At 44.2% G+C, this 26,780-nt stretch overlaps 2 protein-coding genes and 1 long non-coding RNA gene across 6 annotated transcripts; all 3 read left to right on the top strand.

Annotated features, from left to right (window-relative positions):
• Positions 1–13: 13 nt before the first annotated feature.
• Positions 14–19,625, top strand: RLF (RLF zinc finger). 4 transcript variants are annotated; one of them, XM_085518362.1, is made up of 9 exons: positions 14–180; positions 840–1,065; positions 4,688–4,842; positions 9,441–9,522; positions 11,119–11,251; positions 12,333–12,535; positions 12,788–12,924; positions 13,823–13,964; positions 14,474–19,625. In XM_085518362.1, exons 2-9 carry the CDS (start codon positions 964–966, stop codon positions 19,175–19,177), a joined length of 5,658 nt encoding a protein of 1,885 aa, XP_085374488.1. In that variant the 5' UTR covers positions 14–180; positions 840–963; the 3' UTR covers positions 19,178–19,625. The 4 variants fall into 4 exon arrangements, with proteins under 4 accessions (XP_085374488.1, XP_015738894.2, XP_015738893.2 ...); XM_015883408.2 differs by lacking the exon at positions 840–1,065 and having other exon boundaries at positions 12,374–12,535; XM_015883407.2 differs by lacking the exon at positions 840–1,065.
• Positions 19,626–20,470: 845 nt separating this feature from the next.
• ZMPSTE24 (zinc metallopeptidase STE24) lies at positions 20,471–26,218 on the top strand. The gene is made up of 10 exons (XM_015883418.3): positions 20,471–20,604; positions 21,429–21,575; positions 22,085–22,171; positions 22,578–22,694; positions 22,834–22,986; positions 23,154–23,295; positions 23,794–23,954; positions 24,601–24,705; positions 24,991–25,134; positions 25,452–26,218. Exons 1-10 carry the CDS (start codon positions 20,488–20,490, stop codon positions 25,674–25,676), a joined length of 1,398 nt encoding a protein of 465 aa, XP_015738904.1. The 5' UTR covers positions 20,471–20,487; the 3' UTR covers positions 25,677–26,218.
• Positions 26,219–26,260: 42 nt separating this feature from the next.
• On the top strand, positions 26,261–26,425 carry LOC146758127 (uncharacterized). The gene is made up of 2 exons (XR_014935279.1): positions 26,261–26,313; positions 26,345–26,425. It is a non-coding gene; the product is annotated as an uncharacterized LOC146758127 (long non-coding RNA).
• Positions 26,426–26,780: the final 355 nt, after the last annotated feature.

Below are 26,780 nucleotides of genomic sequence, written 5' to 3'. Positions count from 1 at the left end.
GCCTACGCGCGGCGGGGCCGATTGCAGATGGCGGACGCTGAGGCCGAGGCGGCTCCGCGGGCCGAGATGGCGCGGCTGGTGGCGGCGCTGCGGGGCCGGTTGTGGCAGCTGCAGACGGAGCTGTGCGAGCAGGAGGTGTCGGAGGCGTCATCACGGGCCTATTGCCGCGGCTTCTGCCAGGTAACGGGCCCTCACTGCGCGCTGCGAGGCTCCGGGAGCGGGGGGTGCGGCGGGTGTTGGCGGAGCACGGCCGGGATAACGGCGTTCGTATGGCGCTGTTGTGGTGCGGCCTTGTGGGTGCGGGGCCTCGGGGCGGTGATGGGGGGATGTTGTGAGCTCGGAACGTGAAACGGCGCCGTGTGGGTGTCAGAGCGGCCGGGATGTGTGTCCGGGTCACTGCGCTGCCAGCCCGAGCTCTGCCCCGAGCGGTGCTTTAATGCCGGTGTGACGGGAATGAGCGATTCCGGAATGGGAGCATTCACTGCTTACCCTTGGTTACCTGTGGGCATTGCTGCTTTGTGCCATAGCGATCTGTGCGGTTAATGAGTTATTCCATCCTGAACGACATCGGTTATGGAGAGCTGTGCGCTTACATCATCTGCTTGTTGGATTTAAAGCCCAACCTGTTTGCTGCTGCTCTCACCCGGCCTTTATTTCGGAATGGATGGGCAGCACCAGCTGCTCGCTGCGGCCAACAGCCTCATGGGGGGCTGAAATGTGGTGTTGTCATCATAGGGTTGTTTGACACCTGTGTGCTCAGCCGTGCTGTGTTATGGGGGGATCATAGAGTCAGTCAAAGGCCTGTGAGATCATCCAGTCCAACCATCCACCCACCGCAGTGCTGCCCATGGAGCTCGGTGCCACCTCCCCACGGTTATGGAACACCTCTGGAGATGGTGACTCTATCACTCGCTGTGCAGCCTCTGCCGTTGCATCACTGCTGATTTGGAGATCTTCATAGTAATGCCCAACATGACCTTCCTGTGGTGCTACTTGAGGCCATCACATCCCATCCTACCACTGTTACCCAGGAGCAGAGGCCAACCCCCACCTCCCCTTAACAAGGTAGTTGTAGTCTCCCCTGTAATCTCAATGTGGTCTCTCCTGAGCTCTTCTTCTCGGATGGACCCATCTATTTCCCTCAGCTGTTTCCCATTGCTGTGCTTCAGACCCCTCACAGCTCTGTTCCCTTCTCTGCGCACGCTCCAGATCCTCCATGTCTTTAACACACTGAGGTGCAGCCCAAGCAGTGCCAGCACAGAGGGATGGTCTCCTGCTGGCTGCACTGCTGCTGACACAGCCATGATGCCATGGGGCTCATGGGGCACCCTGCTGGCTCATGTTCAGCTGTGTGTCACCAGCACCCCCAGGTCCTTCTCTGCACAGCTGTTGGCTGCAGTGCCCCAAGCCTGTAGCACTGCGTGGGGCTGTTGTGCCCAAAGTGCAGCACTCAGTCTCATTGAAGCTCATCCCATCAGTCTTAGACCAGCAACCATCCTGCCCAGGTCTCTCCATAGCACTTTCCTACCCTCATGCAGATTGATGCTTCCCCCAGCTTCATGCTGTCTGCAAACTTACTGAGGGTGCTCAGCATTTACCACAGCTGGAAAGGTTTGTTATGTTCTGATATTCATGCTTTGCAAGCTTCAGGGTGCGGTTCACACATAGTGCAGTTTATGTCCCAAGTTGTGTGTGCACTGAGATTTGTGACATGGAAATCTCTGTATGTGTTACTTGTGCCTCGTTTAAGGCTTTGCAAAAATCACCTCCAATGCTGTTTATTGCAGCAGATATTGTCAAGATGACCAATGCGTGTATTCATTTGGTCACCCGGAATAAACTTATCGAGTGCTGTCATCAGTTTTGGATAGTTCTAATTGTCATAATTGTTCTCTTAGAGATCCAGGGGAGGACATGCAGTTGTTGGGCTCTCACCCAGCCAATGGGGTGTGGGTTTGTGATGTTGTTGTGCTGTCAAACTGCTGTGGGAGGGGATGGTTTTATATCAGTTTCCCCTTCTAACTGGGGATGCTCGTAGATATGGCATGGAGTCTTGTCATCAGCTCATCGAACTGCTGCAGGTCTTGCCTAGGGAGAAACTCATTTCAGTTGTGTTTAAGTAGGGTCTGGAGGTGAAGCTGTGGTGAGAGCCATTAAAATACTTTAAGGTTTCTCATCCTGTGGGTTTATCTGGCACTGTGGGAGCAACTGACGCTGTCAGGTCACAACAGATGGTGAACCAAATAGCACCCAGACAGCTCTGTGCAAGGGGAAGCAGTGTTGGTGATGCAGAAACTTGTGCTGCTTTCCTGCAGTTGTTAATGGGAGCAATGTCTGGTGATATTGTCTTCTTGGTCACGTACCTCTTGGGCAGGAGGGGAAGATGAGTGTTCAGGATGACACAACTAAGTGTCTCGACACCTAAATAGTGGGTTGGTTCTGCAGCTGTTGTGATGGACTGCACGTTATGAGGAACAAGTCTGTTGGGGTAAGTCTGTATGTACACAGACACCAACTGGTAGGATCAGGTTGTGTGCATGAGGACCAGGATTGGTGAGGCAGAGTGTGTATCACCTCAAAGAATCTCATCTGCTGATCCTCAGTGCCAGTTGGGTTGGTGAAATCATTGGAGGACTTTCAGCTGTGATCAGGTCTGTTAATGAGGAGATACCTTTATTTATGTTAAACTCCAAGCTGTTGTGAGAAGTGCACCTATGCCTTGCAATGCTGCAATACATGCTTGGGGATCAGTGCAGAACTGAGGGCCTGGGTCAGTCTGTGGGTTGTGCTGTAGGTGGATGGTTGTGGCCTCTGTTGTCTGCAGGGCACTCTGGCTACATCTGTAACTGTAGTCAAAGGAAAGAGGATATAGCGATGGCTTCAGTGTGTATCTGTTCCAGGGAAAGTTTGTGTCATTGGCTACTCAAAAGAATTGCTGACTTGAGATGACCTCAGTTGTAAGATAGCGCTGACAGGAAGGGTCTGGTGTTCACTAGTAAACTCTTGGGAAACATTGTAGAATGTTTGACAGGCCCTGTATTGCTGTAGAATCATAGTGTCACTGAATTGGTTGAATTGGAGAGGACGTTTAAAAGCCATCCAGTCCAACTCCCAGCAGTGAGTAGGGACCCCCACAGCTCCGTGTGGTGCTCAGAGCCCCTCCAGCCTGAGAATGATGTACATGCCTGTCATAGCCAAGTACTAAATTGGGTAAGTTGCTGTTAATGGATGTACTTTTAGACAAGTACAGCGATCAGGATATTCTATTTCTGCAGTCACTATAACGATAGGCTCCTAGCAGGGTTTCTAAATAGATGATTTCATGATAGTCATCAATCACTTGAGTATCTCAAGGAATTACAGCTTGACAGCCTTTGTAATTCTTCTGATGTCTTATTTCATTTATTAAATCCTTCACCAGTTTCTTAGAGAGGCACTTACACTAATAAACAATCATTAGCAACTCGTTGCTTTTGTTAATGAGTTTTGTCTGGTTTTTAAGGGTGGTTTCTGTAAACTTCCAGCCTCGTTAAAACTGTTAACATTGTGGTTTGGGTTAGTGTATACTTGAATTCAATACAGGGGTTGTTACTGAGTTCTGGGAGAATAGCTTGCAAAACAGTCTTATTTTTAGTGTTTCCATAGATTTCATTGTTGAACGTCACACGTGGTTGTGCTGGTTGAGTGGATGCCTACATTAAATTTGACCCTAGGACTGTCAAGGAATAGTTAGATCACTGACACAGCATTGAGCAGTGCACAGAACACCATGGAGCTGGCTGTTTATTTCTTGCTATGTTGAACACTTTAGGAGTTTCTGGCCACTGTAATGACTGCATTTATTTTAACAAGCTCACCATCGTTCCTGTTTAGCAGTGTCCTGTCACAATCTGATGTGACCAAACACCCCTATGACAACTGAACTTTTCCCATACAGCCTTGGCCCTGAGGACTGCCCAAAGCCCAACACTGTCACCTTTTTTTTCTTCTTTGCATCTGACCTTAATGTTGGTGCCTGGTTTGGGCTGGAGGAGGTTGTGGTTGATCAGAACACCAGCTGCACGGCTGTAGGGTGCCTGCCTTCAGAGAGGAGGTGCTGCCTGGAAGCAGGACTGTGCTGCCCTCAGCTCAGCACACCCTGCCTGCTCTGTGTTACACAGCGGTTGGTAGGAAAACAACACACCACTGATTGAAGATTTAAGAAGCTGAGGAAATGCTACTCTTGAAACTTCATTGTTTTCTTAAAGCAGGCTGGATTTTAGGTGACTTCTTCAGTACTGTGTGCCTGTGCTTGGAAAATGGGTGCATGGTGGTGTGATCTGGACTCCATAGTTCTCTACTGGTGGCCTCATGTTTGTTGTTTTGGTATATGTGTGTCTTTAATATAGTGCAATTGGTAGATGCCTTTAATCTCAGTGTTGGGATGTTGTACTGAGGGATTTGGTTTAATGGGCAGTATTGGTGGTAGGTGGATGGTTGGATTGGATGATCTTGGAGGTCTCTTCCAACCTTGTGCTTCAGTGTTACATTTGTGGATCTGCCTTTTGTGCCAGTTGTACAGAAGAAGCCCTCCTTTGGACTAAGAATTCACTCTCAGAACTCACCCACCATCCCTACCACGTATTGCATGTCATTGATAGAGAAAGGTGTACTGTAAGAACTAATCACAAAAACCCATTTCTTTCAGACACTTCTTCACTACGCTGGCAGTCGAGGTGCATCAGAACATATTTTACCCTTTTTGGAAGTATATCGGATCTCCATCCAAAGCTTTGCGAACGCACGGCCTTACTTGACCACGGAATGTGAGGATGTTCTCTTGGTGCTGGGCAGGCTGGTGCTGTAAGTGTTAAGTTGGTACATTGATGTTTTAAAGTCAATGAAATGAAAAGCATAAACAGTACTTTACAAATGAATGGGTGAGTTGTTGAAATACAGCGTAAGACTTAAACTGACATCTGTGTTCAGGATGTATTGTCTTGTTCCTCCACACCTGGGTAGGTGTTGAAGGTATTCAGAAGACTCAGTTCCTTCATAAAGCTTCTAAAAGTTATTTTTTTTAGTAGAAAAAGCTTAGTCCTCATTGAACGCAAGCTTTAATGCCAGACTTTCATGTGTAGGTGAAGAAACCTGCATCAGTCTCTGTGCAGTTGCTGTCTTTGTGTGTCCTCCTGCTTGTAGTGCAAGTAAGTTACGAGGAGATCCCTTTCTGAAAGCAAAATGATTCTTGTAAAGCAATTCTCCTTTTTGGTCCTGTCTTTAATGGTGGAAGCAAAGTTGGAAGTTCTCTAACTTCCTCACAGACACTTTCAAGTGCAGAGATGCTGTTTGTGGTTGAGAAAACCATAGTGTAAGAGGCTTCCAGAACCATCAGTTAATGGCCTTGACCTGGGAAGGAGAGCAGCACACTGGTTGTTCCTTGATGGTGAGGTTTCCTTCAGGGCAGAAGGACAAAGTTTCTGAACCTTGGCTATAAAGCTCATTGTCAAATATGAGTAGTTTAGTCTTCCAGTAAGCTGACTTGTCTCTGTTATCAGTAGCTGGTCTGCTTTGTGATCTGAGCTCTGGTGTTCTTTTTGAGAAGGCTTTTGCAGTACTTGTTTTGTAATGTATGAACTTGCAATATCAGTCAGCATTTCAGAACCAGATATGTCCATATGATGCTTCTTTTATTTTTAATATTTGGAGTAAAGAGAAAATATGAACTATCAGTGGTTTATTTTTTTTCTCCCTCTGTCTAGGTGAGAAAAATACATAAAATCAGATTCCTTCTCTCCTGAATTAGTTTGTGATCCTCTCCTTGTTTAATTTAAGATGCTAACATGGAAACTGAAGGCTTCCACTGCTAAGTCCTTTAGCTCATGGCTGTCCAACCCAACCTGGGTTGCATTGAGTGAAGAGGGATTGTCTTGGGCCTTGCATATAATATCCCAATGTTGCAAAAATAGCTTGTTTTAATAAAACATATATTAGAAAGTAAGAGCAACAACAACACCTCAGCACTGGTAGGATATGTGACCTTGTAGCTGTGTAACCAAGCACCAGTGCCTGGTTTGATAGCAGTGGCTGCAGCTCTCAATGAGCTCTCAAGGTGTTGACAGAGATTTCTGATGTAATTTTACTCTTCCTGTGCTGCATCCATGAAAGCAGTTGCTGACAAATGGATGTACAGCCAAAAGGTGATGGCATGAATAAGGTGTGACTGTGAAGTGAGGGGTATCTTCCCATGCTAAGAGACATGGTCAGGTTTTTGAGTTGATTTGCAACTCTACACGTTCCTCTTGAAGACTGGCAGGTCATATATTTATGTGGACTGAAAATGGAGTCCCAAATATACAAAAAATTGTTGTATTTTCAAGCAATTTTGAAAACTATTTTCAGATTGCTTTATCAGAATGGAAAGCAGGGCTGTGTGTTTTCCTCTGTTCCAGCCAATGCATCAGAATTCATGAAATCATTTGCCATCACTTGAGCTTGCCATAATTCACATTGGTTTGAAGCTTAACACTGAGTTGATTATTGACCTCAAAGGCATGTTTTGCTCGTTTAAAGGAGTGGTCAAATCCACCCAAAACGTTAAATCCATCCGCCAATTTTAAACCTCAAGTTCTGGCACAGAATTTCCTTCAGTTTCCATAAATGCCTTGATTTCATCCCACAGATTGTAGGATCTTTTTAATGTTTTACCCCAACCCAGCCACCTTCCTTCAGAAGAACAAAGAATGGCCCATAAGCAGCATCAATACTTGTAAGGAACTCCACGATCTGGCAATGATTCAGTTGCTTGGAGTGATGACATTCACAGCTTTGATGATGATTTCATGGCATTATCCATTTTTATGCTTTAGCAGTTAATTTTTCATGGTGGTATTTCACCAGACATGAGTTGCTGTGGCAATTGCATCCTCTTCTATTAATGTATAAGTCCCACTTTTACCAACCACCATTGAGGCACCATCAATAGCTCTACCAGATCTACTGTCAAGGGTTAAAGAAAATGGCTTTAATGTCATTTTTCCTGCTTCAAACAAATCAAGAGATTTAATTGTGTATTTTAATGGCATCAAAGGAAGCCTTTCATTATCAATACATCCAATGAGAATGGAGCCATGTCCGTAGCATCAGAATTTTATTCCTGTCCTTTTGGTTTTTCCTTTGTTCTGTTTTGTTTCTTTTCTTCATCACTATTCTGCTGGTTCCTACTCATTTAGCTTTAAAAGTTTACCTTCTGTCTTTGTATGTGGGCTCAGTGGTGCCTGGAGTGCAGCTTCTTTCATCCGTCAGGGTGCGGCTTGTATACTTAGCTAACTTAGTGGCTGGTGTGGTAGAATCATCGTGTTCTTTTTACAGTTGAGAGGAATCTGAAGAATGAAAGAGACAATGTGTGAGGTCGTGGGTAGTTCTGAGTCACAGGTTGTTAGATGTGCTGTTTTCCTCACTCTGAGCTCTCCCATCGTATCTTCATATGAGTTTAAATAGGAAGGAGAGTGGAGCTGAGGCAGGGAATTAGAGATGGAAGTTAAGTTCTGTGAGTGAGGAAGAATGTAACGTAAGGTAAGGGATATGGAAGCATGGTGTTGTGATGGCACTTCTGGGAGCTGTCATAGACACAACAGTGTTTTCATTCTCCTTCCCATCGTCTCCTTACAAATGATGCTGGTGCAGTGTGAGGATGTTCTGATCCATTTCCTAACGTTAGAAAATAGAAGGGAAGCTTGGGGTGGTTGTGGTGCTGCTCATGTGCTGTGCAGGGTGGGCAAGTGAGTGTGAAGGAAAAGGAATGGTCCTTGTTGTGGCTCTTGGATGAAATAGGATTGAGGGTGCTCATTTCCACAGCTGCAAAGCACAGGATTATAGAGGTTGGGAGGAGTATCTGCCCAAGCCAGCCCCTGCTGTGAAGGAAGTCATTTGAAAGGGAGTTCAGCATTTCCACATCTTCAGCAAGGTGTTTAATGTGCTTTTTCAACCACTGAAAGAAAGGAGATCTGAATGTCTAAGTAGTAATAACTATGGTTAAAGCAGTTAGTCTGTGTATTGCTTCCAGGAGGAGAGCCCTTGCTTTTCATAGCACCTCTGTGAGTCGGCAGGTGTGGTAGTTTGCTATCTTTGCATGTCTAACACAGCATTATTCTGTCTAATAAACTGTTCTAATTGAATTCACTAACTCAGGTGTACCACTCTGTTGGCTGTGCTTAAGGGTTAATTCAGCTCAGAACAAATGCAGAGTAACTTCTGGCTGCAGGTGGACTATTCATGCTGGTCTCCTAATGCAATTCTCTAATGCAATTAAATTGCTGTCTATAAAAGTGGTGATATAATAATTGTATGCAAATATGAAACGTTGGGTTTATTTGGCCCGGAGATGCTCTGCAGAATAAAGAAAGTGAAGAGTATGTTATGGGTAGAAAGCATGACATGAAGGAGAAACCAAACCCCAAGGCCTTGTTCTTTAACAGAGCAAAGGAGTTGGAATGTTGGACAGCTCTCAATAGAGTTACAGGATGAAATTGTGCCTTTGAATTGTACAGAGCGATGTTAGGAAGAACCAGCAGCATTATGTTGAGCTGAAGTCAAAGCTGTTATGCTCAATAGCGGTTGACTTTCTCTCTGGGGAGAATAGCAACTTCTGTTGTCCAATCGTGTCTTTTAATTAACATTTGGGAGAGGAGGTATTAAGCAATAATTAACATGAATTAGAACTCTTAAATGATGTAGGTCTAACCTAGAGCAATTATTCGGTGTCTTTGTTGTATGGGAGACCCGGACTGATTTTCTTTCTCAGTATTGATGTGAACTGTGGGAGCTTCTTTGCTGTACGACAGCCCTGTGGTTTCTCTAGGCATTGCATTGTGGTTGATGTACGTAGTTTGACCTGGTGACATTGTTCTGTGCAGCACTTGGAGTTTATGTTGTCCATGTGCTCAGTGTAAGGTTAAATAACCCCATTTGTGAGCAGTGTAGGCCATAGTCTTACTGCTTTGTCTCCAAAGAAACCGGCCAGTGTTAATCAGTACTTACCCCTGAAATAAAAACAAATGTTCTAAATGTGTACAGTCATTTCCTTGTTGTTTTTTTCTCCTTAAAAACAGGCAGTAGCCTGATGGCCTATATGAAAGAACAGCAATTAGGTCTGACTTCCTCCTCCATTTCAGAAGAGTAGGAATTCTGTAGTATGAAGTTCCCAAGCTGCACTGAACAGACTTCCTGTCTGATTACAGCCGTGTTATCCCAGGAAGGTTGTGCACAGTGAGGAATACACCTCTGTATTGACAACTGATGCCTGATTCTGGGCCTGATGTTGGCCTTTAATCGATTTATGCAGTCAAATGTATTTCAGTGTTACTGTCACTCCTTTGTTTAGTAATGTCTGTCACAGATGTTATCTATCATAAGAGCAGGAGTTGTTTGGGTACTTGCTTACTTGCCTCTTCCTTTTCCAGGAGTTGTTTTGAGCTACTCCTTTCAATTCCTGAAAGTGAATTGCCACATGAGGTGTGGGTAGAATTCCATCAGTCCATACAGGTAAGTGTTCTGGATTTCTCTTTTTTCCCCAATTTTGCATATTTTTTTAATATATATCTTCCTTTAAAAAAAAAAATAAAATCCTTATTCAGTCTTAACTCACGTTTGGCAACATTTTAATAAGAAACACATACAGCACTCTATGTATTTTGACTCAATTTAGCATGTGGTCTCAGGGGTGAGGAGAGCTGTCCTAGGGAAGAGTTGCTGTTAGGGAGACACCTTGTTCACATTGGTTGTTTGGATCACTGAATGCCATCACCTGAGGGCTGCAGTCTTTTCATAGTACAACTTCAGCCTTGCTCAAGTTGATGGCTGTGTGATATTTTTGTTCTGTAGTTACATCTTGCTGCAGGGGAGGCAGCAGATGATGTGTGTTTTAGTCTAAGGCAGCAGCTTCTGGCTCATATGGAACATGAAACACAGTAGCAGGGAGGGGCTTGGGATGAATATCACTAAGAGGCAGCAAACCTCAGCTACTGCAGTATGATGCTCAAAAATGTACTTGTATCTTCTTTGGCACTTGTGAATTGGAAAGTGCTTTCTGGGTATAACGCATACCTGTCTGTAGATAAGTTTGTGTATTCAGGAGTTGTCTTTTGTGTGTGTTTCTTATGGAACTGCAGAGCTCAAAACTCTGTAATCCAGGTTCTTTCTCTGATAAATAGTTCCCGGAAGGGATATTTGAGTCATGCTGCTATATGTAATGCATGCTGAGAACTAGTGACTTCCTAAAGCCATCTCTTGCAGTATTGCTGCATTAAGCATGTGTAAGCTTCTGAACCTGGAGGTTGAGCTCATTTTGCCACCCACGTTATTCTCCCCTTTTCCATATTGTAACAAGTTAGTTGTGGAGATGCTATGGGAGTCTGAAAGCCTTTCTTTGTCTCTGTTAGCAGCACTGACTGCTCTCATGTCAGCCACAGCCTGTTGTCACAGGGCATGTTCAGGTTGATCAAGTATTACTTGCTCAAGTAAGTCCTTTCTATTTCTAGTCCCACTGTTGTTACATCCTACAGAGGTAATGCTTTTTGTTACAGACCAAGTTGCAGAGCAGAGGGTTTTTGCTCATGTAAAATTATGCAGCTGGTGTGTTATGTGAGGAAGGTGGTTGCAATGAGTTTTGTAGTATGTGCATCTTTCTCTTGTCCTTTTTCATTATTGAGTCTTCATGCAGTTCTTGCTGAGAGTGATTTTCTCACGGATTTGCAGGGATGCTCGGCCTCCTTGAAGAGCCTCATGCTCTGAGTCTGTCAGTCACTAGAAAACAAAGCTATCCAGGTGGTGAATGGGTCAGTATAAACTTAAAACTGGACACAGGATTTGGTGGTGCGGTAGTACTTGTTTATCCGTTATAGATAAGGCATGGGGATGGAACTTGATCCTTGAGGTCCCTTCCAGCCCAAGCCCAAGCCATGTTGATGAGAAAGGATGCTGTGTTGTGAAAAGCCCAGTGCAAGGACCTCAGAGCAGTAATGGCTCTGAAGAGCATTGTGAAATAATTAGAATTCAATGAAATACGAAGATGTGTAATTAAAAATTACCTGATTTTAATGTTTAACAAAGACTTTGAATGATTTATTTCTATTCTTTCAGGATTCACATGATGCTTTGCTGGAATTTGGGAACAACAACCTCCAAGTACTGGTGGACATCACAAGGGAAGGAGTATGGAAAAATCCAGTTCTTATGAAAATCCTGTCCCAGCAACCTGTAGAAACAGAGGAAGGTAAGCAGGAGGTGCTGGCAATGAGGTGGGGTTGTTAAGAAGTAACTCAGCCCACTTTTGGTGGGGAAACAATGATTTGACATCAGTAAGGAGTTACAGTTCCAATTGCTTTGTGCAGGATGTGTGTGTTGTGTATTCGTGTGTTGCTGAGTTCTGTTTATGGTTGAAACTTTCTCCCTGGCACACTGAATAGTGTATCCTCACTGCCAGATCTGCACTGAAGCTATGCTACAAGTGTCATTAATAGGAATGCTTTCAAAAGGAATTCTTTTTTTCCACTAAAAGAAGAGTTTCTGCTCCCTAAGTTGTTTGGCTGCAGAACGCTGATCCTTATGTGTGCCATGTAAGAGTGTGTCAGGAATTCCATCACTTCTCTGATTCATCAGACAGTTTGTTCCTGGATTTTTGTTCATGATTCTATGCAGTATAAGAGCACACTGACTTCTTCCTCCCAGTTATCAATGGTCTTTTGAATCTTGAGTAGATCTGGAGACTGTCAAGCTGTCTTTTTTTAGATGTTGATGACTTGGGAATAATCTCATTTCCATCCTGAACCATGTTTCTGCAGCTGGGGCAAAGTACGTGCTGCGTACCTCAAAAGAGAATCAAACTGTGCACCAAGATTTTCAGTCAGGTGTCTTGAACCAATGTAAAAATGGCTTTAATTCCTAATGCAACTCCTTTGTGGCTTTGAACTTCACTGACTGGATTTTGCTGGCTAATTACAGGGAAGTCATTAAGAGTTACACTCATAATATTGAAGGAGCTTGCAGTCTCTTGAGGTGACTGGTTGTATTTGGTTGACCCAGACCAAAAGGCTGGTGTGTGTCAGGGATTGGTTTTGAAAAGTACCCCCACTGCCATTTCCTATAGCCCAGCATTCCCTCCTTCCTGAGCTGTTGGGATTTTGTGTGGGAGAAAATGCTCCATTTGCTGCTGTTCCTTTTTATCACCATAGCGCTCTGTAAGAGAGCTGGCCGTGTCGCACAACGTCCTAATGAACTCTGAGTGCAGGGAGGCAACTTCAGGGAGGTGCCAGCTGTGAATTGTTGCATTCTCAAAGGCTTTTTTCTTTCCCTAGCTAATAAATTGATTACACGAGAAGGGCCTTCCTTTCTGCAGATGCGAATAAAACATTTGATGAAGTCCAACTGCATCCCGCAAGCCACTTCCTTGTCAAAGCTGTGTGCAGATTCTCCAGATATTGCAAACGTCGCATCTTTTCGCCAAGCCTACATCACGTGTGTGTGTTCTATGCTGCCTAACGAGGACTCCATTAAGGAGGTTAGTAAATCACAGTCTCTCTTTATTGGGTGCTTATCTGTGCAATACTGAAAACTGAAGCTGAAGGAGTGTAGCAGCTGAGTTCCAAAATATCTAATGAATTATTGGAGGTGACAGTATTAACTGTCATCAAAGGAGGTAAGTGTGTGAGTTCTGCGAGACAGTGTTTTGTTTGTGTGCTTAAGACAGCTTCCTTTGACTGGGTAAACATGTATTTGTCTTCTAAGTATGCTCTTAATTTATTTTCTTTAGATTGCGAAGGTGGATTGCAAAGAAGTACTGGACATCATATGTAATCTGGAGTCTGAGGGGCAAGAAAACACTGCGTTTATTCTTTGTACAACATACCTTACTCATCAGCTTCAAACAGCAAATGTGTATTGCTCTTGGTAAGTAATACACATTACTGCTGCTTTTCATTCTACTTAGTGACTTTTGTGTGAGAGAATTAAGCTAATAAAGTACAGAAACTACATAGTGGAAGTGAATGCATCTTTAACTTGAGAAATATATCAGGCTAAAATACTTGTTTAGATAACTTATGGCAAAATAAATAATAAAAACTACCATTATTGACAGTATTGCCTACTAAGCCACATTTCTCAGTGCCACCACCCTGTGTTTCTGGAACATCCCTGGGCAGCTGTGCCACCGCTATGCTGCCCTCTCAGTAAAGAAGTACTTCATATTTGTATGGAGCTTTGTGTTGCAGTTTATTTTCCTGGTTGCCCCCTGTTTTGTTGCAGCACACAACAGAAAAGTGACCAGTCCCATCCATTTGACTCCTGAACTCCAGATATTTGTAAATCTCAGAGATTTAGAGTCTTAAAGCACCGGGGAAGAGTTGTATCATTGGAATGCGGATGTCAGCAGCTATGCTTCATGCCCTGCGGGAGAGCTGTATTGTGACTCATTGTGCCCAGTTTGAGTTTCTGTCTAAAAAGTTAAGACTCTGTGATTGTGGTTGTGGCTTTTATTTTTTTCTTGGCTATAAAGGGAGTTTAAACAATTTGTTCAACTCTAGATGTCTGTATTAAACAAAATAAATCCTCTTGTCTTTACCCGCTGAATAACAGGAGACAAACTGTTTTCATCCAATGTGCGTATGGAAGCAAGGCACAGTAAACTGCTCTTGTCAGCATTTCTAGGAGATAAAGACCTGATGGAAGAGTGCAGTGTTTTTTGTTTACACTTATATTATCCTGCCATCAACACTAAGTTGTGTAGACTCCATGCAGGTTGTGTATATCAGCAACGTGCTTATGTTCTGTTTTTAATTCTTTGCAGGGAGCTGACGCTTTTCTGGAGCAAATTGCAGAGAAGAATAGATCCTTCTTTAGATTCCTTCTTGGAGAGATGTCGTCAATTTGGCATCATTGCCAAGACTCTACAGCATTTATTTTTCTTGATAAGAGTCATACAGTCTGAAGTAAGTATCCTTCATTCCAGAGGCGTTAAATGCAAATGGAATTGTTTCATTTGGAGCAGTGACAGGGGAGGGCCAGCTCCCGGGGCAGCAGGTGCAGACTCAAGCTGTTGGAGCTCAAGGAGTGTTGGGTCACTGCTCTCAGATGCATGATCTGGTTTTTGTGTGGTGGTGTGTGGAGCTGGGGGTTGGACTCAGGGATCCTTTGGGACCCTTCCAACTTGAGATATTCTATGATTCTGTGCTCTGACATCTAAACTGGTTAGTGTGAATCCTCCACAGAATGCACTAAATGTGAGATGGATCCCCTCACTGAGCAGGTTCATTATATAAAGTAACTTAAAATATTGTAGGTGATGCTGGTGAACTCAGGGTTGCAACACTCAGAAGACTGAATGCGTTCTGAGTCTATTGGATGCTATTGTCATGTAGTTCTTTCAGAGGACAGCTCTGGAATGCATGTATGTATCAAAAGAAAGTAACAGTTGTGGCTATCTGTTTGTTTTTAACAGGCAGAAGAAGCAGGACTTGCTGTGTCTGTTCTTTTGTGTGTGAGAGCCCTTCAGATCAGATCGAATGGAAGCGATGAAATGAAGACATCGGTGTGTAAAACAATAGCATGCCTTTTACCAGAAGACCTTGAAGTTCGGAGAGCTTGTCAGCTCACTGAATTTTTGTTGGAGCCAACTTTGAGTGGATTTAATATGTTGGAGGAGCTCTACATGCAACCAGATCAAAAGTTTGATGAAGAAAATGCACTGGTTCCAAACTCGCTCCGTTGTGAGCTGCTGTTAGCTTTAAAAGCATATTGGCCATTTGATCCTGAATTTTGGGACTGGAAGACTTTAAAGCGACATTGCCTTAAACTTTTAGGGAAAGCAGGTTCTGATTCTGAGGATGATGCAAGCTGTAATATGTCAATCAACGAAACGGACATGTTAGAAACGTTCTTCAGTGATTATGATGAGGCGAAAGACCACAAATATTATGATGGAAAAGACCCAATAAACTACCACAAAGAAAAAGCAAGAGTGAAAAAACCAATTGGTTCTTCAGAACGATACCAGAGATGGCTTCAGTACAAATTTTTCTGTGTGCTTTGCAAAAGGGAATGTATAGAGGCTAGAATACTGCATCATTCTAAAATGCATATGGAAGATGGCATTTACACGTGTCCAGTCTGTACAAAAAAGTTCAAGAGAAAGGAATTTTTCGTACCACACGTAATGGAACACGTTAAGATGCCACCTAGTAGAACACACAGACCTAAAAAGAAAATAATACTGAAAAAAGAGAGATCACCACAAAAGATAGCAGCTCCCGTCAGCCCCACTTCGACATCTCAGGAGAAGTCCCATCAACCAGAGCTCTCCGAAGACTTTGGGAATGATACACAGGAATACGTCACATTCAGCCAACTGGAGAATTGCCAGCTACAAGACAGAGACATCTACCCGTGTCCTGGAACAGATTGTTCCAGAGTATTTAAACAGTTCAAATATTTAAGCGTGCATCTGAAAGCTGAGCATCAAAACAACGATGAGAACGCGAAGCACTACTTGGATATGAAAAACAGGAGGGAAAAGTGCGCTTTCTGTCGCCGACACTTCATGACATCCTTTCATCTGCGGGAACACGAGCGTGTGCACTGTGGACCTCAACCCTATATGTGTGTGTCAATGGACTGCTATGCCAGATTTGGGTCAGTTAACGAGCTTCTTAATCACAAACAAACGCATGAAGATCTTCGTTATAAATGCGAGCTAAATGGTTGTAACATTGTTTTCAGTGACTTGGGGCAACTTTACCACCACGAGGCGCAGCACTTCAGGGATGCTTCATATACCTGCAACTTCTTTGGTTGCAAAAAGTTTTATTATTCAAAAACTGAGTTTCAGAATCACCTTGCAGTGCACAATATTGCGGTGTCCAATGGGGAAGTGAAGCAAACGGTGAAACTTGAAGAATCTCAATTGCTCGAACAATCTGAAAGTTCCCATCAGAATGAAACGTTGGATTCCACAGGATCAGAGGAGATCCCCCAGATTAAAGAAGAAGCTCTCTCTGATAGTGAGGATCTAGACAGCGAAAGTAATTGCAGTCTTCACTGTGGAAACCGCAGCGGGACTGCTTCAGTGAACGAAGGCCAGGTCCCTCCTTTACTGATTGAAACACTGGCTCACGGTCAGACAGTTCCAGGCTTTCTCATGTCCCAGGAAGGAGTCTTCCATTCAGCAGATGTGAAACAGCAGTGTTCCGATGCAGCAGTTTGCTTTGATGAAAAGAAATTTTCCTGTGGCTTCGAAGGCTGCTGTTCTGCACACAAGAACTCCAGAAGTGTGCACAAACACCTCCGCAGGGCTCATCCGTATAACTTCAAAGGTAAAAAAGGTATGGAAGTGAAAACTAAAGACGTTCTTGATCTGCTGAATGATGCTCCCGAAAGTCAGTCCCCTACAGACGACAGTACAGAGTTAGGTCATAAGTCAGACAGAAATACTGACTCTCCAGAAAACTCATACTGTAATATAAATGCTAAAGGAAACAACAGCTTCAAGGAAGAAACATATCCTTCTTCTCCAGAAACATCTTTTTATGACAGTTCTAGAGAATCAAATATTGAAGATAACATGTTGGAACTCATGTTAGGCTTAAAACATCTCAGTTTAAAAAACTCTAACATTCAGAGTTCCTCAAGAAGTAAGCGTGTTTTGGGCTCTTTACAGTCCTGCTCATCTAGAGACACGAAGTGCCCAGAGTCAGGAGTCGATGCAACTACCTCAAAGCTTCAGTTCCAAGAGCAGCAAGATAACTTGCCCAGCCAGTACCTTACTCAGCTGGCAGCTAAACCGTTCTTCTGCGAATGCCAGGGATGCACGTGTGAATTTGTGACAAGAGAAGCTCTCTTAATGCATTATGTTAAAAAGCATAACTATTCCAAGGAAATGGTTCTACAGCTAAATATGTTCCAGCATCGGTACTCGCCTTTTAAGTGTCATATTTGCCAAAGATCGTTTACGAGAAAAACACACCTTAGGATTCACTATAGAAACAAGCATCAGATTGGCTGTGAGCAGGTGGCTCATAAGGTGTGTTCTGGTGAAAAAATGGATCATGTTGGCTTGTGTTCAGACAATGTGCATAAAAACAGCGCTGTTTCAACACCTGTCTGTCCAACCAAGGTTGAATATGTTGACCGATCTGAACAGCGGTGCCATCCTAAAAAGGAGGAGTGTAGTTCTGAAACAGATCTGGAGTCCGGTGAGGAAACGGATGGTAACATAAGGAAATCATCTAAAATAGCAACTCTGGATGGCCATAGGGAAGAACTGGAAGCAAGGGAAGGGAGAGGAAGTAAAAGAACGGTTGCTAAAGGAAACTTATGTTACATACTGCATAAGTACCACAAACCATTTCATTGCATACATAAAAGCTGCAACTCTGCGTTTACAAACCAGAAAGGTTTGATTCGCCATTACAGGACTGTTCACCAGTATAATAAGGAACAGGTTTGCTTAGAAAAAGACAAAGCAGGATCAAAAAGGGAACTTGTCAAATGTAAAAAAATATTTGCATGCAAACATAAAGAGTGTGGTAAGCGTTTTTTCTGTTCTAAAGACCTCGCTAAGCATTGTAGTGACTTCCACAATGAACAGTTGGATGACCAAAAGCTGCTTGCTGGGACTGAATCTGTAAGGTTTGCTTGCAATCAAGCCCAGTGCCCTGCTGTGTTTTGTACCTTCCCTGAGCTGAAACAGCACCTCATAGAAGAACACGCCAATGGAGAGAAAATAAACAAGGATTTTGAAATCCATTGCGACCTCAATGGCTGTAATCGGATTTTCACAAACTACAGCCACTATTCTCAGCACGTTTATTTCCGACATAGTGAATATTACAACGATCTCTTTGGGAATCAGAAAGAGGAGCAAGATAATCATGACAAAAGTAAAGGTGGGCAAGGTTGTGTGAGAGGCGGTTTTGGTCTAAGCAAGCAGATTAGGAAGGAGATAAAAGAGAAACCGAAAAGACCTAGCAGGAGTAAAGATAAGCATTTGCTTACTTTCAAAACTAAAGAGGAAGCCTTGCAAATGTGTCAGGAGAATTCTAACCAGACCCAGTACCCGTGCATGGTTGTGGGATGTCTGTCTGTCGTCAAGTTGGAAAGCAGTATATTGAGGCACTATAAACGCACACACCAGATGACCAACGTGTACATAGAGCAGAGGCTTCAGAATCTTGTTCTTTGCGTTAAATGCGGCACAATGACTGAAAAGCGGTCCTGCTCTGAGCCGGCTTCAGACATGGATAAAAAAGATGTGGAAGTGAAAGAGGAGAAACCGGCTGATCCTGAATGTCCGCAGGAAACGGAGAAGTCTCTTGTTTCAAACGCCGACTGCCAGCATCAGGATGTGAGCAGTGAGGAGCAAAATCGATGTCCGTCAAGTAGTGAGAGCTTCAATACGAGTGCCTTTACGTATTCGGGCACTTTAGACTGTAACCACGGTTCCAAAAGCAGCTGTTTGGAAGAGCATAACGTCAGGGAGTCGGTCGCGGGGAACACTGAAGAGCTTTCTGAAAACAGTGAAAAAGAAAATAGCTCTTGTTTATCTGGTTTACAATTAGAACTGCCAAGGGAGAAAGAAACAGAAGGCTGCGATAATAGCGCAGTTAATCAGAACGCCAAAAGAAATGCGGTTTTTGCTGCAAAAGACAAATTTCAGAAGCCTCCCGTTTCCAGACCGTTTGATTTAAAGACTTATAAACCAATGGGGTTTGAGTCTTCATTTCTAAAATTCATTCAGGAAAGTGAGGGAAAAGATGACGATGACGATGATGATTTTGATGAGGTGGTGGAATGGGAGTCCCCTGAGCAGCTGCCTGTAGACAGAGCATTGCAGAATGAGGGGGAGGGTCAGAAGGACTCCCCACTAAATAGCTGCACGAGTGGCGACAAAAGCGTCATCGTACCCCAAAGTGATGACGGGCAGCTCACAGAAATGCAGCCCTTGTTGGCAGAGCCCTCGTCTGCCCCTTCTTTAGAAAACCTGAGGGCAATCTTGGACAAGGCGCTGACGGGCTGCGGAGACCTTGCCTTAAAGCAGCTCCATTACTTAAGGCCTGTAGTTGTTCTTGAAAGATCCAAATTTTCCACTGCCCTTATAGATTTATTTCCGACAAAAAAGGCAGACGAGCTCTGCGTGGGAAGTATGTGAGCAGTTCTGCTCGGAGCAGCTTGCCTGCACTGCTGCTAATGGGGAGAATTCACGTCAGAGCAGTAGCTGTCACAGATCACACTCTTTAGGTTAGTTTAGACTGTTTAATTACATGAATGTATAATATCTGTCAAAAGCATTGGCCAAGTTAATTTAGCTCCCTCCTCTCCCCCCCCCCTTCCTTCCTTTTTGTTTCTCTCCAATGGACTGCTGATTTTGGTGCTATTTAACACATCAGAGTACTGGAGGCTTCCTCCTGCAGCGTACATGTGCATGACTGTGTATGGAACAGTGCTGGGGTACCAGGGTTTGGGGCGATGGAGTTGACTTGAATGTGCACCCGAGGGTGCTTTGTGTAACATATTGTACACTACAGCATCTTATATTTTTTGAGTTATGAGTTTCAATAAATTACAATTTTTCACCCATTTATTTACTGTACAGTAAATCCTTAGTGTGGCCTTGTTTCTTCGACCTGGGGTTGGGGGGTGTCTGAAATAAATAAAGCATCCTCCTAAAGTGCATGTATTGCTGCAGCATCACCTCTCCTTCCAGTGAGTGCTTTCCTTTATGTCAAACTTCCAAATCATTTATCATTTAAAAACCATGATTGAGTTTGCGTTTCTTATGTGGTTTATATGTGCTCCGTTGCAAATCCTTGTTGCTTAAGAATTCTGTCTCTGTGTGAGCTGCTGCTGATGCACCAGGAGATGACAATTTGTCTGTCCCTTGTCTGTCATTGATGAAGGTGTTGAGCATCAGTGCCAGGCAGACCCATCACTGCCTCCACCTGAACGTAGGGATGGATGTTAATGATTACAGAGAGAAGCTCCGTTGTACTTTGGACTGACTCAATAGATATTTGTTTCCTGGTAGGACTGGAAAGAAGCAGGGGGAAAAGGAGCCTTCTGTGGGCTCATAGGACTGAATGGACACGAGTGGCTTCAGCACTAAAAGCTGCATCAATCCAACATGGTGGGAATTCCCTTCAAGCTCTGCTGAAGTCACAGGAAGGAGCCGCGTGGGAGTTGAGTTTCTTCTCTGCATTTTAGGTTGCTAAGAAACTTCTCGCTCCTGCAGTGAAAGCAGCATCGAATGTCCATCAAATGCTGCATCAGCGGCTTCAGGCACCACGTAGAGCCCGGCTCAGCCCCTTCCCCATAGGTCCGGTCTCGTCCCTCGTGTTCCCTCCCACCCTGTTCGCTGCATCAGCCGCAGAGCCGGGCTCGCCCTGCCCCGCTCCTCCGCCCCGGCAGGGGGCGCTGCAGGGCAGGCGGCGGAAGGAGGAAGCGTGAGCGCGGCGCGGGGCCATGGCGCTGCCCGGCGAGCTGTGGGCAGAGCTGCCCGCCGAGAAGCGCATCTTCAGCTCCGTGCTGCTCTTCTCATGGGCCGTGTACCTGTGGGAGGCCTTCCTGGCGCACCGGCAGGTCGGCGGGGCTGTGACGGGGCTGGGCCCGAGCTGAGGCCGGCATCGGGTGGGGGGCGGCGGGTGGGAGCGTGGAGGGCCCGGCCCGACGGGCGGAGCTCGTTGCTCCCAGCGCGGCCCGTTCCCAGCGCACGGCGGGGCCGCTCAGTGCCGGTGTGAGTCGGTGTGAGTCGGTGTGAGCCCGTCCGTGCCCTGCTCGCTCCTCTATGTAGCAAACGGGCCCGTGTGCTGAGGCCTATAGCAGCTAAAAGGGGCTGTAAGAAAGGGGACAGACTCTTTAGTATCTTTGTGGATGCCCCGTCCTTGGAGGTGTTCGAGGCCAGATTGGACGGGGCCCTGGGCAACCTGATCTATGGGGTCTCCATGGGGGTCTGTGGGGTCTCTGTGGGGATCTATGGGGTCTATGGGGTCTCTATGGGGATATATGGGGTCTCCTGGGCAACCTGATCTAGTAAATGTGTATGTTTGGTGGCCCTGCCAGGCAGGGGGGTTGGAACTACATGATCCTTGAGGTCCCTTCCAACCCGGTTCATTCTGTGACTCTGTGATAGTAGGGTGAGATGGTTTCAAACTGAAAAGGGAGATCTACATTGGATCTAAGGAAGAAGTTCTTTACAATAAGGGCGGTGAGGCGCTGGGATGAGCAGCTCATTGGGGTGGTGAGGCTGGAGGGGCTGTGAGCACTGATGGAGCTGTGTGTGTCTGTGCTCAATGCTCAGAGTTGGACCCAATGGCCTTTAAGGGTCTCTTCCAACTTCTCTCAGTTTTATTCCTCCCTTTCAAAGTAATGGAAGTTGGTTTGAAGTTTGTTTCTCTCTGTTTCAGAGGCGGGTGTACAGAACAACAACACACGTGCCGTGGGAATTGGGACAGATCATGGATTCAGAAACGTTTGAGAAATCTCGGCTGTATCAGTTGGACAAAAGTACTTTCAGCTTCTGGTCGGGGCTGTACTCAGAGCTGGAGGGCACTGTAAGTACCGGAGCTGCTCCAGCATCAGGTGGTGATTTTCAATGTGGAGGGATGGTGAAATACTTTGCAGTGATCTCGTGCTGTTGGTGCTGTGGCATCTCATCAAACTTAGATCTGAGTGGTTCAGGTTCCATTTATGCCTATATTGACTTGTGAAAAGATTGGTCAGATAGCGTGTGATTGCTCTGTGCAGTGCTGAATGATTCTGCTCAGCTACAACCTGTACCATTATGCGTTGGGGCACAGCTGAGCCAATTCTGCTTTCCAAATAATTGAGGAAATTATAAGGAATATTGGAGTAATTTTCAATGATTACAAATACAGCCCCTTCCTCTGTTTGAAGGGCTGCAGCTGCTTTGATTTGTATGTTCAAATTAAGCAGGAGGTAGGAAGATAAAGCTGTGAGAACAGGAGGAATACCAATAGGTCCCTCAGGAGTTGAAATCATAGCAGGACGAGGTGCCAGCCTCCTTCACATGGGCTCTGTGCTTTGTGTTTTTGCATTCCAGATGATTCTCATCTGCGGAGGAATTCCTTTTCTCTGGAATCTGTCTGGTCAGATTTCAGGCCGTGCTGGGTTTGGACCAGAATATGAGGTAAGCAGTCTTAAAATGCTACAGAAAGCCTTAAACATGGAGTGAGCCACATCTCAGTGCTGTTTTGGCTAGCTGAGATGGCAGATGGGGCTTTAGGGCTTTTTAAAGTATTGTAGATGTGATCCGTCCCTGTATGTGCTGTAAGCTAAGGGCAGAAAGAGCTGTTCTCGCAGTTCAGCTGGATCAGCTGCTTGACACAGTTTTCAAGCATCAAGCAGCAGCTCCTTTATGAAAACAGTTTGCTTTGGTGTAAGGGCGGCTGCTCCAGCAGGCAGTAATCTAATGCTGCTCCTGTGAATGCATCCAGCTTTAGCTTCAGTTACACCACTGACATGGAATCCATTTTGACAGCAGGAATAACAGCAGTAGAGCTCAGTAAACATCAGATCTTTTGTTTTGCTTTCAGATTGTTCAGTCGTTGGTGTTCCTGCTGCTCGCAACGCTGTTCAGTGCCCTGACTGGTCTCCCGTGGAGTTTATATAACACTTTTGTCATAGAAGAGAAACACGGCTTCAATCAGCAGGTATTGTATAGTGGGCAGAGTGAATGCTGTTATTCCCATATGGTTGTTTCATGATTTGTCTTATTTTGTTCCTGCTTGTTCAGTGTAGAGACCCATTGGTGTTTATGCTGTACATGTCACTGCTGTCCTTCCTTTGCAGACACTGGGATTTTTTGTTAAGGATGCCATCAAGAAGTTTATCGTGACACAGTGCATCCTGTTGCCAGTGACATCCCTTCTGCTTTATATTATTAAAATAGGGGGTGATTACTTCTTCATCTATGCCTGGCTCTTCACGTTAGTTGTGTCCTTGGTGAGTATGAGGATTAGCCCGTGCTAATTTGATGTCTTCTATTTTGCATCAGTCTGCATCTGGTACCAGTGGGAAGAGATACGGTACCTCACAGCAAGGTTTTGTGATAAAGACCATCAGTTCCTTAGCTTGTAGTTAATACTAAACACGATTTTGGCTTTTTTCAGGTGCTCGTTACAATCTATGCGGACTACATTGCTCCTTTATTTGATAAATTCATTCCACTTCCTGAGGGAGAGCTCAAGCAACAAATTGAAGTAATGGCAAAGAGCATTGACTTCCCATTGACAAAAGTGTATGTTGTTGAAGGTGAGTGTTTTGAATACAAAGACTTTGTAACTTGAAATCTGTGGATTTTTAGTTCCTTTGACTTAGACAACTTAATGGGATCATCTGAAGCAGTCTGTTCTTTGGAAAGAGATGGTTTTATTGGCCTATATTCTGCCAGTAGTAGAAAGAGCCTGTAGGTCCACCATTCAGGCTATTTAGATACAAATAACTAAGAATTTACCTGTTTCAAACAATATCAAGGGACTGCCCGACCTCTCTAGTTCATCTCTTCATCTTGTCTTTCCTTATCTGCCCCTACAGCTTCAGAATTGTGAATGGTTTTCAGTCAGTAAAAGAGATAAAATCTACTTAAAATACACTTCAGCCCATGAAATCATTTGCTTGAGCGTGTCTGTGTTGTATCAGGACTTTGGCAATTCCTTTGAAAGCATCTGTTCTGTCTGAGATTTCACGTATAAGCTGTTATGAGCAGGATGATCTGAATTGTGGTCTCTAATCTTAGCTTTTCCCTGTCAGGTTCTAAGCGTTCCTCTCATAGCAATGCTTACTTCTATGGATTCTTCAAGAATAAGCGGATTGTGCTGTTTGACACCCTTCTGGAGGATTATTCTGCATTGAATAAAGAGCCAGTAGAAGGAGAAGAGGGTGAGAATGAAGAAACAAAGTCTAAAACAAAAGTGAGTTATGCTTCCCAACCCTCCCTTTGCTTTTCATTCTGTTGTTTAGTGAGATTATCCCCTGTGTTCTAAGGGTCCTAAGTGGGATACTGAAACCCCAGATTCCATCATCAAAGTATCCCTGAATCACTGTGAAGTGGGTGCCAATAACACCGAAGAGACCTCAGAAGTCGACAGTGCCTTTAGCAAACCATTGCTTTCCTGCACGTAACAAATAGGTCTTCCCTGTGACTGGTGGAATGAGGGACCTGTTTGAGTTTTTAGCTTCTGTCTCTACTCTTGGGACTGCTGTAGCTAAGCTTCCCTTTGAAAGGAGAGCTTTTGCTTATCAGTGCATCATAGGAGTGTCTCTTAGTGCAGGCAAAAGTGCTTTGGGGAGAATTTGGAAGGCAAGTTTTCCAGTGTTGTTCCAGGTCTGCACAGATAGGAACAATACATTGCTGCCTCATGGTAGAAAGACTGTTGAACTCACAACTTCATTTTTTCTGCATATCATCTTGAAAAGGTCTCGCTAAGAGCTTGTATGTGTTGGTAGAATGGAAGAGCATGGGAAATTCCCATTTCTTGGGAAAGTTCAGTGACATAAGAAAACAATAAGTGAAAAATGGGTTCAGTTGTGCTCAGTTTGACTTTCTTCTTCCCTCAGAATAAAAAGCAAGGATGTAAAAATGAAGAAGTTCTGGCTGTCCTTGGTCATGAATTGGGTCACTGGAAGCTGGGTCACACTGTCAAAAACATCATTATCAGCCAGGTAAGTTGTGGCAGATTGGTGGTGGTGGTTGGTTCAAGTTGTTTCCAGATGTGTACATTCACATGATACACTTGTGCTCCAAGACAGAATGTTGGTTTGTTGGTTTTCTTCTTTTTTTTTCCCTTTAATCTTCATTTTTGTATCTTTACTGAGCATACAGTACCCTGCCATCCCTCCCTTGCTCTATTTGGTGGGTAGAATGAACTGGAGAATTGGTCTTGCTCCTTGCAGAAGAATGGAGGAACAATTGCCAGTTATGAAATCTGACTCTATTTTATTCTTTAGATGAATTCCTTCCTCTGCTTCTTCTTATTTGCCGTTCTGATTGGCCGAAAGGAACTCTTTGCTGCATTTGGCTTCTACGAGACTCAGCCGACCCTGATAGGCTTGATGATTATTTTCCAGTTTATCTTTTCACCTTACAATGAGGTATGGTTTTGAACGTGCCTTTCAGATGTGGGTGCTGAAGTGCTGTCCTATTTAAGTAACAATTTTACGTTGACTGTATTATTACTGTGGAGAAGAGCTGGAGGTTTCTAGATGCTCTGTCTGCTATTTCATAGTGCTGCTGCTCCATGTGAGATTCCCAGCTGTGTGTTTGGCCTGGATAAATCTTAGTGAGCTCAATCTACAGCCACAGTGATGTGTGGGATGGGGGAAGGAAGGTACAGCAGTGGCTATTTACTGATAGTAAATAGTGCAGATGGTTGAATTTTTAGGTAATTTTTATGTATTTTTCTCCACAGATTCTCTCCTTTTGTTTGACTGTATTGAGCCGACGATTTGAGTTTCAAGCAGATGCATTTGCCAAGGAACTTGGAAAGGCTAAAGACCTATATTCTGCTTTGATCAAACTAAACAAAGATAACTTAGGATTCCCCGTTTCTGACTGGATCTTTTCAATGTGGCATTATTCCCATCCACCCCTTTTAGAAAGACTTCAAGCCTTGAAAGATGCAAAGCAAGAGTGACAGGAGCCTGTGGGGCAGAGACAACGCTTCCATCCAGAGGCAAAGTTAGGAGCATCCTCTTAAAAACGGGTGTGATGTTAACAGCACGACAAATCTGAGAATCCTGAAGCAGTATTAAATTATGACTTTGGTTTGTTTTTTTTTTGTTTTTTTTTTTTTAACCAAAAACAAAGTGATGGAACTTATATTAGAATAAAGTCTTGGGGGAAGGCCAAGCCTCTTATGCTCTGGCTTTTATCTCCATCTAGATTTGTATCACATATAGATTTGGCACCTGTTTCTTAAGTTTTACATTGGTTTTGATCCTTTTCCCCTTCCCGGTGTTCTGTGAACTTTCTCTGTCTCTACCTTCACTCACTACAAAGAGGTTTTGAATGCCGTGGGTTTCTTATATTGTAACTGTAATAGCCGGTCACTGTGTTTAATGCAAGTATGAGCCTTTCTGCTGGAGTTAAATCCATGTTTGTCACAAGGGAAAATGCACAAGGGAAATGTGGGAATACGGATGAGCCAGAAGAAATAAATCACGGCCTCCTTGAAAATGAGGATTATTCTGTATTCAGTATTGATATAGGCGGATTGGGCTGTCCTCCATTCTGCTCCTGGGGGTGAAGAAGAATGTTATGGAGAAGTGAAGGCAGGATCCATGTGTTAAAGAAGGTTGTAAGTTCTTTGGTCTTCCCTTTCATGCTTGTAAGCTTAATGGTTATAACAGCATTTCCACACCTCAGTTCCTCCATTTCTGTCAATTTTTGCCTAATTTTATGGTGTCTATGGCAGTGGTTCGATGCTCCAGCAGCACACCCACATTGAACTTAAATTCTGTGTTCTTCAGGGGAGGTTTTAATTCATTTGGGCTTAATTGAAACTGTGGGAACACAGAAAATACTGCATTAGAGTGATCACAGGCAAGTAATCCAAGATACGGTTTGTATCACAAACTGTTGCACATTACAAATCGTACAGGTTGGGGAAAGGTAAAGGGGTAAATGGAGAAGTGGCTTCTGCATCTGTCATGGCAGATGAGGCGTGGAATTGAGTTTATTTGTTGAATAAAGATGGAATTTAAGCACAGCGCTGAGGTGCAACGGATCCACTTCCCCA

Source organism: Coturnix japonica, chromosome 17 (genome assembly GCF_054131305.1).
Source record: "Coturnix japonica strain WE chromosome 17, WE-NBRP24, whole genome shotgun sequence".
NCBI lineage: Eukaryota > Metazoa > Chordata > Aves > Galliformes > Phasianidae > Coturnix > Coturnix japonica.
Note: the sequence above shows the minus strand (reverse complement) of the source record. Positions and strands in the feature narration are given on the sequence as shown.

Bases quoted from the DNA above. Each gene is read 5' to 3' on its own strand.
- ZMPSTE24 (XM_015883418.3), top strand. From the start codon at position 20,488: ATGGCGCTGCCCGGCGAGCTGTGGGCAGAGCTGCCCGCCGAGAAGCGC. The intron at 22,987-23,153 runs GTGAGTATGAGG...GGCTTTTTTCAG, and splicing joins TCACGTTAGTTGTGTCCTTG to GTGCTCGTTACAATCTATGC. The intron at 23,955-24,600 runs GTGAGTTATGCT...TTCTTCCCTCAG, and splicing joins AAACAAAGTCTAAAACAAAA to AATAAAAAGCAAGGATGTAA.
- RLF (XM_015883407.2), top strand. From the start codon at position 28: ATGGCGGACGCTGAGGCCGAGGCGGCTCCGCGGGCCGAGATGGCGCGG. The intron at 12,925-13,822 runs GTAAGTAATACA...AATTCTTTGCAG, and splicing joins GCAAATGTGTATTGCTCTTG to GGAGCTGACGCTTTTCTGGA. The intron at 13,965-14,473 runs GTAAGTATCCTT...TGTTTTTAACAG, and splicing joins TAAGAGTCATACAGTCTGAA to GCAGAAGAAGCAGGACTTGC.